The sequence below is a fragment of the Schistocerca americana genome, chromosome 2, assembly GCF_021461395.2.
Source record: "Schistocerca americana isolate TAMUIC-IGC-003095 chromosome 2, iqSchAmer2.1, whole genome shotgun sequence".
NCBI classification, from domain to species: domain Eukaryota; kingdom Metazoa; phylum Arthropoda; class Insecta; order Orthoptera; family Acrididae; genus Schistocerca; species Schistocerca americana.
Genome location: NC_060120.1, coordinates 949,993,800 through 950,005,817, shown reverse-complemented (window position 1 = coordinate 950,005,817; position 12,018 = coordinate 949,993,800). Strand labels below are relative to the sequence as shown.

Sequence of the window (12,018 nt, the reverse complement as noted above, 5' to 3'; positions counted from 1 at the left end):
TGATGGTTTTCCCACTTGTAATAGAAGTTGCCAAACGAAGTGATTAGTTCAATGCAAGTATCCTCTTAACAATGTTGAAGCGCTGAAAACCAAAAATGAGGTCTGAAAGAGTTTGTTTTGCTCTGCCCAGTGTTACACCTCGCACGATTTTATCATGGTCAAACACCATAAATGAAAATTCATTTTTAAATCAGTATATTTTGTGAGAAAGACGGGACACCAGAAAAAGTAAAACTCAAACCTAAAAGTACACAAATTGCATTATTCTACTGCTGTTAACAAAAGCAAACCAATGACAAAAACAGCTTCAAGTTCAGGAACATGACTAACATTCCTTTAGTGAACAAAGTGAGTTTTTAAAATACTATGCCATATACAGCTCCAGTGTTCCCCTTATATTTTTGGCAATATACTGTTTAATAGTATTATTCCTTGATTGGTGCTGCCTTTTCAGACTTATGATGTGATGCAGTGATTAGAACTCGGCAGCAAATTGCTGGTGACCACAAAGGCTATCTGAAGCAACAACTCCCTTTAAGATAAACGGAAGACTAAATTTCTCTTGTAAGCAATGTGATGTAAAAACTAGTACCCTTGTCTGATGTAAATTTAAAAGAAGGAAAGAAGATTGAAAAAATTAGGTTGTAATGCTGTATTGATAAGGAGGGCATCTGAAATGCAGCACAAGCTTGGATGAAACAAGGGTGGGCAAAAAATTCATGATGGTCTTTGGAATAATACCATTATGGGATTTGCCTCAGATGGTTTTAGGAAACCATAAGGAATCTGTATCACAGCAGCCAGGTTAGGATTTGAGCTCCAGTCCTTACAAATGCAAATCCAGTGACTTCAGCACTGCGCCACCTCGTCGGTAGGAAGTTTCAAATAAAATGCTTCGTGACAACGAGGTCATTAGTAAGGCAGAGTAAATTGGGCATGAAATCGCTGGTAGCATTTTCAAATTTTCTTTTCAACGATTTATGGAACTGTAACTTTCCCTTCAAGGATGTAGCCTTTCAATCAAACAAACCACACAAAATCTCATTTTAGATTTCTGATGATGATCCCAACCTCTTTTCTTTCAAATGTGCAGTGCACGAGCCTCTTTCTGCTGAAGATAAAGACAGAGAGAGATTATTAAGAGGCAGTTGTGACATCAAACATAAGAAGAAATGGATTGAGCTTATCCAGATTGGGAGGAGACAATTCTGAGAGAAAATCATGAATTTTCAATTCGAGGAATAATCAGGATTCTCGAGCTGCTTCTAGCTGAGACATGCCATTCCATCTCTGTGTCCACACTCTTTATTTTGGTATTTCTGTAGACATATCAGCATATTTATCTTTTAATTGTTCCTTTTCTTATTTATTTTCTATTATTTAATTTATAAAACCTACCAAATCTAAGACTCCAGCAACTTCGCATTTTCTGCTGACTACTTGGCTCTAGCCACATAGACAATGATTTCCTATATTATTGCAGAAAGAATGTGTCAGGATCCTAATGAAGAATAGTTTGGGCAAATGAGCGAAAAAATGAGAATAAAAGCTAAACCACCTTAATAAGACCTCACTTCAAATAAAAAACAGACATATGAATGATCCAGCTAATTAGTTTACTTATATAAATGATTGATTTTATCAATAGTAAATATACACTGCAGTATAATTATGTACACAAGAATAGATCACAATTCGCCAAACACAGGAGGTGTTGAACAATGCACACACCTGCAAAAATGATAATAAACAGTTTTGTAAATTTCTTCTCACTGCACAGAATTTTCCATAGTGACGGAAAAATTTCCTGGATTATGCATAGTTTATCCTCTTTTTCTACTCTGTTTGTTGCTCTGTACCTCTTTTATTTGGTGAACAGTAATCTACCCTATTATACATAATGTTACTGTATTTGATCAATTTTGAAGTCCCCTTTAAATTAAACAAGTTTTTCAATATTTTTAAGAAAAGTAAGTGACATCTTTGTTTATTAACAAATAAAAGACCAAGGACCAAGTAAAAAAGATAAATACTAAACACCTGATTCACTTCAAACAATTGTATGAGCATGAATTTTACTGAATGTTGTTTATCTGATAACTTATAGCACAACAAACACCTTTCAGCATTCTGGGGCACCTCATGAATCCTGTTTATTTATGGAAGAACTCAGCAACTGAGTTACACTTCAAAAGGCAAGATACCATGCAAGAATTGAAACAGTCTATCATAATTCAATGCGCCATGCATGCTTTCGCTGCAGAAAGAATGTATGTGCTCTCAGTGCCAAAATCTAAAACATGCACGAGCAAGTTAGTATACTGAATTTTACCCACTTTGTGACAGAAAACTCAAAAATATTAAAACTTGTTTTTTTTTCTTAAATGAAAGTGTGAAAATTATGCTGACTGTGAGAAGGGGAAGGCACGCCTTGCAATTTCTTCAACACTCGTTCACTTTGCAACATGCTGTCCCTCTTACATGCATTTTGAGAGAACTACTCTTGGGATTCCACTAGACAGGCTATGGACTGACAGTTCTGGTACCAAATCCCCCTCCCCCTCCAGTGGTAAAGACCTGTAATAGTGGGATCAATGATAATTTCAAGATCATTAATTCCACACAAATAGCTATAACTATAGCAAAAACCAGTGGAGAGAGACGGACTGTCATTCAACAAGAGGTCTTTTCGTGCTGTCAGTCACTGAGCATAATTAATAGTAATTAATAGGCAGTCTACAGTGCTACTCATAGTTCAACTCTGAACACTACTGCATCAAACAGGAGAGCATAACCACAACCAAGACAAGCTCAAATAATACTTGGATCAAGCATATTTAAAATACTGGAATTGGTGAAGTCTCTGTAGTGACAATGGAGCAGAAAAAGACCACTTGTAAGTGAAAAACCTATAAATTTCAAGCAACATATTTAATAAGAAATCTTTAGTTATTTAAGGAACAAATTGATTCTGAATTAAGGAGCACAATAAATTTCTTAGGAGAGAGGAGTAATGGAAAATTTGGAAGACTACAAATTACAGGCTGACATGAGCTCACTGTTCATTTATCATGTGCAAAGATATATTCTGTATGGATATAAACAGTGCTGTACACACTGGCCAACAAAATTCAAATTTTCTTAGTGGAGACAAGAGTTAACGAGTTGGACAAATGGGTCATTGCTCATTTTGTAAAGAAAGTGTTATTATTGCTATAGCTTAACATTAAACTGTTGGCACTTCAATGTCGTATTCATACTTCTAGAACAAATTAATAACCGCACAGCTTCCTATCTTTCTCCCACATCTGTCTATCATGAAAAGGTACATGACTTAAACAAACAATCTATAAAATACCTTTTCTCAATATAAAGAGCTCCACTACTAATCATTAGACTGCTTGGTAGGAGTGCATCAGGTGAATTCAACAAATCCAAGTGTGAGAGCTAAAACTAAGGTGTTGCACATCATAATGAAGACCGCTCTCACAAATCCTACAAGCTCTTTTGACAACAGGAGTTAAATCTTGTGACGGATTGATACATCAGAAAACATGGGGTCTGTTCTGAGGTGAACAAATACTCCACTTGCCAGGCTAATGAGGTACCATGTCTATGAAACACTTTACTTATGTTATCCACGTTAACAAAACATTTAAACAATCGAAAGTCTGGGTTGGAATAACAACAATATTATGAAATCACCCTATAGATGACACATTCAGTTGCAAAAGGCATGGTGAAAAGACTGTTGCCCACTGATCTTTTGGTCAAAGCCTTTTTCAGAAAAGAAACGAACAAACACACACACAATCACGCACGCACGCACATTCACACAAGCAGGCCCACATCATGAACACATGACCGCTATCTCCAGCCTCTCTGGACAGACTGCAACTGTCAAGTTGAACGAAAGTGGCAACCCAGAGTGGGGCATGGAAGGGGGTGGGATATTAGGGTACAGGTGGGAGGAGAGGAGAGCACTGTCTGGCAGAGCATGCAGTGACTAGAAGGTGATGGGCTAAGGCTGCTATACACAGTGTCAGGAGATTATGGGGGAGAGGGAAGGGGGAGGTGGGAAATGGGGAGCAGGAAAGGAGAAAAGTAGAGAGGATGAAAAGACTGGTGGATGCATTAGCAGAAAGTGGTGCACAATGAGGGTGAGGGGATGTGATTTGGGAGGAGGTGATAAGACAGAGGGAATCCCAACTGTTCGGTGAAGGGTGTGGGGACAATAGGTTAAAGCAGGTTAAGGGCAGGGCAATTTCGAGAATGGTGAATGTTTTTATAAGGACAACTTCCATCTTTCCAGTTCACAAAAGGTGGTAATAGAGGGCAGAATCCAGACGGCACGGGTTGTGAAGCTGCCACTGAAATCAAGCATGTTATGTTCAGCTTCACATTGTGCCACAGGATGGTCCGCTCTGCTCTTGGCCACAGTTTGGGGGTGACAGGACAGCTGGGTGGTGCTACACCAATATAAAAAGCTGGTATATGCCATGACTGCTTTCACAGGTCGCCCAGCCTCTGACGGGGTAGGATAAGACTAAGATGGGAGTAGTGCTGGGTGGGTGGATTGGGCAGGTGTTACATCTGGATATACCACAGGGATATGGTACCTGTGGCAAGGGGTTGGGATTGGGAGTGGCATAGGAATGGATTTGGATGTTATGAGTTTAAGTGGGTGATGTAACACCACTTTTAAGAGTTGTGGGAACCAATCTTGGGTACGATGTCCTTCACTTAACAGCATGATGAAAGTTAATAGCGTCCTGACACGTCTACCTTGTCCTGCCACCTTCCAGCTCCTGCATCATCTTTACGGTGGCTTTAGAGAAAATCTCAGTTCACTTGTATGTTAAGTTCTCCAGTCACTCTGTAATCATCCAACAATCAATTGGGAAAATTACAGTTAGTTAATGGTGGGTGATACGACATCCTGAGAACCATTACCCTGCCTTCTCTGAAAACTACCTAGAACAGATAGTATGGAAGCTCACTCATGAAGGAATAGTTGGATCTAATGGCAACAAAGAGAGCTGATCTCTTTGAGGATATTCGCATTGAAACTGATACCAGTGACCATGACATGGCTGTGGCGACAATGATTACCAAAGTACAAAGAATGACTAAAACAAGCAGAAAGATATATATGGTCAGTAAGAAGACAAAGATTAGTAGGTCATATCACAATGCTCAACGCAGAGCAACAACATGCAGAGGAACCACAGCTCAAGTTTAAAAGAATAGGTGATCGTGCACGAGCTAATTATGTACCCAGTAGAATGGTTCATGATGGGAGGGACCCTCAATGGTATACAGTCACTGTAAAGAAATTCCTCAAGAAACAGAGACTACTGCATAATAGGTGTGTAACAAAGCATAGGACTATAAACACAGAGATACTGAATGAAAAGTGTCTGGCTGTCAAAGACCAGCAATGTGCAAAGTCTTCATGTACTACCATAGTAATGAACTGTCAAATGAGCTTTCATGAAACGCAAAGAAATTCTAGTTGTAAAGGCTGTTAGTGGCACCAAACTTAAGTGTCCAGTCCTTAGCAAGCAAGAGGAAATGAAACTGAAGATAGCAAAGCAAAAGATGAAATGAAATGCTTAACTCATTTTAAAATGTTCCTTTACAAAGGAAAACCCAAGAGCGTTGTCCTAATGTAATCCTTGTACCACTGAAAAGATGAGCGAACTAAGTGTTAGTGTCAATGGTATTGAGAAACAGCTGAAATGCTTAAAAATGAATGAAGTTCCAGGGCCCACATAAATCCCTATCAGATTCTATACTGAATTTGTGGCCCCTCTTCAAACTGTAATCGACCGTAGATCCCTCGAACAAAAAACAGTACCCAGTAGTTGGAAGAAAGCACAAGTTACACCCGTCTACAAGACGGGTAGTAGAAGGGATTCATGAAGCTGCCATCCATTATCCTTACCACTGATTTGTTGTAGAATCTTAGAACAAATTCTGAGCTCAAACATAATGGGGTATCTTGAACAGAAAGGCCTGCACCATGCCAACCAGCTTGGATTCTACAAACATCAATTATGTGAAACCCAACCCACACTTTTCTCAAATGAGAAGCTTTGGATCAAGGCAGACAGGTAGATGCAGTAGTTCTTGATTTCCGAAAAGCATTTGACTCAGTACCACAAATACATTTACTGTCAAAAGTACGATCATGTGGAGTATCAAGTGGAATTTGTGACTGGATTGAGGACTTTTTGGTAGGGAAGACACAGCACATTGCCTCTGATGGAGTCATCATCAGATGTAGAAGTAACTTCGCATGTACCCTGGGGAAGTGTGTTGAGGTCCTTACTGTTCATATTGTATATTAATGACTTTGCAAAAAATATTAATAGTAACTTCAGACTTTCTGCTTATCATGCACAGATCTGTAATGAAGTACTGTGTGAAAGAAGCTGTGTAAATGTTCAGTCAGATTGTAATAAGATTTAGAAGTAGTGCAAAGATTGGCAATTTGATTTAATGTTCAGCAATGTAAAATTGTGCACTTCAAAAAATGGAAAACATAGAAGTGTACGATTACAATATCAATAAGCCACAGTTGAAATCAGCCAACTCATACAAATACCTAGGGGTAACACTTTGTTGAGACATGAAATGGAATGATCACACAGGTTCAGTAATGCGAAAAGCAGGTGCTAGACTCCAGTCTATTGGTAGAATACTGAGGAAGTGCAATCAGACTACAAAGGAGACTGCCAACAAATCACTAATGCAACCCATTCTGGAATATTACTTAAGAGTGTGGGTCCTGTACCACACAGGACTAACAGGGGAAATAGAACGTATACAGAGATGAGCAGCATGAACGGTCACAGGTTTGTCTGACCTGTGGGAGAGTGTCACAGAGATGCTGAAAAAACTGAACTGGCGGACTGTTGTAGATAGATGTAAACTATCCTGAGAAAATCCACTAACAAAGTTTCAAAAACTGGCTGTAAACAGTGACTATAGGATTATACTACTGCTCCCTCTGTATCACTCACAAAGGTAATGTGAGGACAATATTAGAGCAATTACAGCATGCACAGAGGTGTTCAATCATTCTTCCTGCACTCCACATGTGAAAGGAACAGGAAGAAATCCTAATAACTGGTAGAATGGGGTACACCCGCTGCCATGAACTTCACAGTAGCTTGCAGATGTAGGTATCTTCAACTTCAGAATAAATGATCATGGGGCAGCATATTGTTGTTGTTGACTTCAGTCAAAGAGTGGTTTGGTGCAGCTCTCCAAGTTAAACAATCCTGTGCAAGCCTTCGTCTCCCTCTACAATACCCTCTTCCTCCTCACCAAATTGACAATTTCTGTTTTCTCCTATTCAAATCAGTACCTCTTTATCAGTTGTTCAACCCACCCATCTAATTTTCAACAGTATTCTGTAGCATCACATTTAAAATGCTTCCATTCTCTTCTTATTTGAACTGCTTATTCTCTATGTTTCATTCTGTATTAGACTACACTGTACAAATAGCTTCACAGTTTTAACAAATTCCTTATATTTCAGGAACACTTTTCTTGCTATTGCCAGTCTGTATCTTATGTCCTCTCTATTTCACTATCATCGACGCCCAAATAACGAAACTCATCAATTGCTTTTAGTAGCTCATTTTCTAATCTATGTGCATCACCTGATTTAATTTCACTTGTTTGTCTTTTATTGGTATTCACCTTATAACATATCTTCAATACACTATCCATTACATTCAACTGATCTTCCAAGGCCTTTGTCATTTATGACAATATTACAATATTATCAGCAAGTGATAGAGTCACTAATGTCACAATTTCCTAATGGAAGTTGATAGCGCACACACGCAAAGTATGAGGATAGACAGCAGTGCATAAGTACGTTAGTACAATGGATTAAGGTGTAAATTAATTAGCTTGATATTACCACAAAAATTTGAGATGTTTTAGTATGGATTTGGTTGAATATTTCCAGCTCATTATACTCTACATTTAACATACGATCAAGCTCACCAGGAGCTGCAATGAATGTTAATATCTTTGGATTTATCAGGAAGACTATCAGATTTTGATAACTATTCAAGTGAATATTAGCATTAGAAGTGTTGGCAAACAATATAGAAACTACCACTGCCTGTAATGTACGAATGCTCAGCTTTTATCACCTGCATTCTGTGCACTGCAACACGTTCTGGCGCTTATACTTAACATTCTTTAAGTCAGACTTCCTTCTTTGTTCACCAACTACATGTACTCATGCATTCTAAGAAAATTTCAATAATGCAGTAACATATACACAGAGTCACAAAATTACATCCGTATTTCTTGGCCGTGATTTCATATGGGAATTTTCAAATATAGAGTTCAACAGAGAGAGAAAAGTGTGGAATGTACAAAAGACATGCAAGTTAATAAGTTGTTTAAATTTTCATCCTTTTCACGAGAGTTTTCCGCTCCCATCAAATAAAGGCAGAGGGAATTTAAAATTTCTGGTACATGCAAACACGCGCATAACCAATTAAAAACTCACTGAGCCCACTTTCCTCCGAGTAATTAAAATGGGTAGGAGGAGAACACACAGAAGACGAGACTACCACACAACAATGCACGACAAAATACGGCAGTATTTTACAAACAGTGAAGGGGGAAATATGTAAATAATAAAGTTTTTATCGTCATATTCAATTACCTGTGGATATCCCAGTCGGATCTGCTTGTTGGTGGTTCATCAACGTGTCCAATGGTTCCGTTCTTAGTGTGCCGAACAGATTTGGAGAGTCCTGGAGAACGCCTATACTGCCCTTCTGTTGAATTGTTCGCTTCCTTTATCGGCTGTGGAAGACAAGGGAAACAAGTAACAATATAGTCGCTGGATATTCATATTCTACATAAGAGTTATCAAAGCTATTTATCGCAATCTCTACCTTAGAAATTCCATGGCAATGTATTTCTGTTGGGTTATTCAACAGATGATTCTACGAAAATTGGTCTTTTAACACTTGACAAGCGTCCGCAAGGTGTGGCTTTATGCCCACCCTAGAAAAAAAGAGTTTGAAAAATTCTGAAATTGTTGTTGGCTTATACTAACACCATACTTTTTAAAGAACTTACTGAATTACATGTACGATCCACAACATGAAAACATCAAAAACCACACTCTTAGTAATTCAGTAACGTGCACTACCAAACTGGGATACTTTACCAACACAAAAAAATTAAAAAGGCAAATTTCATTCATTTCTGTTGGCTTTTACTCGGAATATAACTTTTAAAGAGTTCTGATGTGTAAGCAAGGTCGTGAACCTGAAGATATTAAATGACACTCATAATTGTCTTACAGACATACATTTTTGGGGTCAGTTTAACCGAAAAATTCAAAACATTTAAGAATTTCGTAAAAGAAAAACAATAAATAATTTACTTTGTTAAAATTTTAAAATTTAAAGTAACTGGCTGGATTGCAATATTTTCGAAAAGTGGGCTTAAAATAGCACCCTCCCTCCCCCGTCGGTGTTGCGAAGGTTAAAAAACGCCATGCGTCGCCAGAGGGTCAACGAACATTTTGTCTGTAACAAAAGTTGTTCGCAATCACGTTATCTATCACCTCTACGCGTTTCGTGCAATGAGTTTAAACACCATATATGCAAAAGATAACAGGTAAGAAATATATCGAAACGTAACCCTGAAACGAACACATTAGTCGCCTGAATTCCCGAGTAGAATTCAACAATCTCGTCTTCACATCACGGTAAAAATGGTTCAAAAATATTTGTAAAAAATGTTGAGACGAGGTCTTAGTATACTTTTTATCTATTTTTAGCTTTATGCCGGCCGCGGTGGTCTCGCGGTTCTAGGCGCGCAGTCCGGAACCGTGCGACTGCTACGGTCGCAGGTTCGAATCCTGCCTCGGGCATGGATGTGTGTGATGTCCTTAGGTTAGTTAGGTTTAAGTAGTTCTAAGTTCTAGGGGACTGATGACCACAGCAGTTGAGTCCCATAGTGCTCAGAGCCATTTGAACCATTTTTTAGCTTTATACTCACTGTGCATAACAAGCATTGCATGTAAATTACTGTTTTCGGAATTCCAGATCCTTTCTTTATGATCAAGTAGTTCGTCTTTGAAAGTTCGTAACGGCTTTCTTGGTAAATAACCTTCATGTTTCCCAGTTTATTTCCTTTGGTTCCTCATTCCGCACTAAGATAATTTTATCTAATTCATTCAATAATGGCGAGTATTTTACTCCTGAACTGGCTATAGGGCGCTCTTAAACTTCAGTTCAGTCTGCGCCTAAGTCAAGCTACAAGACGTAAACATTTTCCGCTTTTCGGCCAATAGCCAACTTCAGAATACCAGATTCCAGAACCAAAGCCAAATGTGAAAAGTATTGTACGAGGGTCATTCCATAAGTCTCGGCAACTATGGTATATATCGTGCGAACAATAATCGCAGTAAATATAACCGAATGCCCACGGAAAACAGTGCCGAGATCAACATGCAGATTGCTACAGCATCCGAGAATGGCTCGGTACAGCTCCTGAAACATTTACGGGTGACGTTGGCCGTGCTACAGAATGGATGTAAGCAGGGTAGAACAGAGAGCATACGTGAAAATTGCCTTTCTCACAGGAAGAAACACGACTCGGTGTAATGAAGAACAGCGAACAGCTGCGAGTGACGGCGAAAACGTCCGGCACTGCTGGATAATACAGTCATACGCCACGATAATGATACATTTCACACTGCAGATATCATCATGAATTGTTTACAGCAGTTGGGGTGGGAAATCATCCCCCACCCGCCAGAGCCCAAACCATGCGGCTGTGACCCCATTCCACAACTGAAGGAAACCATAGCGTGCGATGCGCTTCGCAATAGGGAAGGTACTCTCACGGCATTTCTGCGACAGGCATGGCAATGCCAATGGCATTCAACGCCCTCCCTATCGTCGGCAACGCTGTTAGTATCCAATGGGGGACTATTTTGAAGGGTAATTTAGAAGGACAATAGTCGATTTTCATTCATTTTGTTCCATATGCGCTCGTGCATAATAAATTTCCACGGAGTTCCAGTGTGTGTGTGTGTGTGTGTGTGTGTGTGTGTGTGTGTGTGTTTCATCCTCTGCCGCGACCTCTCATAATGGAACCCTATTTTGTGTTGACATTCAGGTACACACTGCCTTGCGGATTCAACGAGCATCGTGGATTTCCGACGTAGTCGCATTATCGCAAGATATACCACAGTTGCCGTGAGTCGTACAAGTAACGTGGCAGTAGACACCCATCAGTAAAAAAATACTTAAAAAATGAAAGAAATGTGTTCAAAGTATTTCATCAGACAAGTAACCGCCAGTATCAATATCAAGTGTTACTGAGTTAAGTGAATGACATACGTTCGCTATCAACGAGGCGCTTTTTGCTACGTGAAATACCTACCACATTTACCGTGAAGTTTACATGGACAGTGGCAATGGAAAACGTTCTATGCGCCAAATCAGACATTTGTCAAGGGAACGGGAAACAATGTATCTCTGTTTGTACGTAACGTTGACAAGTCTGGTGTCGCACTTGTTGTTGTTGTTGTTGTTGTTGTTGTGGTCTTCAGTCCTGAGACTCGTTTGATGCAGCTCTCCATGCTACTCTATCCTGTCCAAGCTTCTTCATCTCCCAGTACCTACTGCAGCCTACATCTTTCTGAATCTGCATAGTGTATTCATCTCTTAGTCTCCCTCTACGATTTTTACCCTCAATACTGCCCTCCAGTACTAAATTGGTGATCCCTTGATGCCTCAGAACATGTCCTACCAACCGATCCCTTCTTCTAGTCAAGTTGTGCCACAAACTCCTCTTCTCCCCGATTCTATTCAATACCTCCTCATTAGTTATGTGATCTACCCATCTAATCTTCAGCATTCTTCTGTAGCACCACATTTCGAAAGCTTCTATTCTCTTCTTGTCTAAACTATTTACCGTCCATGTTTCACTTCCATACATGGCTACACTCCATAC

The 12,018-nt window shown here is 39.3% G+C and overlaps 1 protein-coding gene across 1 annotated transcript in view; it reads right to left on the bottom strand.

Moving 5' to 3' along the window:
- The window catches only part of LOC124596112 (spermatogenesis-associated protein 13), a gene marked incomplete at its 5' end in the record, with an annotated part of 105,567 nt that overhangs the window by 73,108 nt on the left and 20,441 nt on the right, over positions 1 to 12,018 (bottom strand). Inside the window, one exon of the mRNA XM_047135127.1 lies at positions 8,702 to 8,844. Coding sequence (XP_046991083.1) covers positions 8,702 to 8,844 — 143 coding nt within the window. The remainder of the gene's footprint in view (positions 1 to 8,701; positions 8,845 to 12,018) is intronic.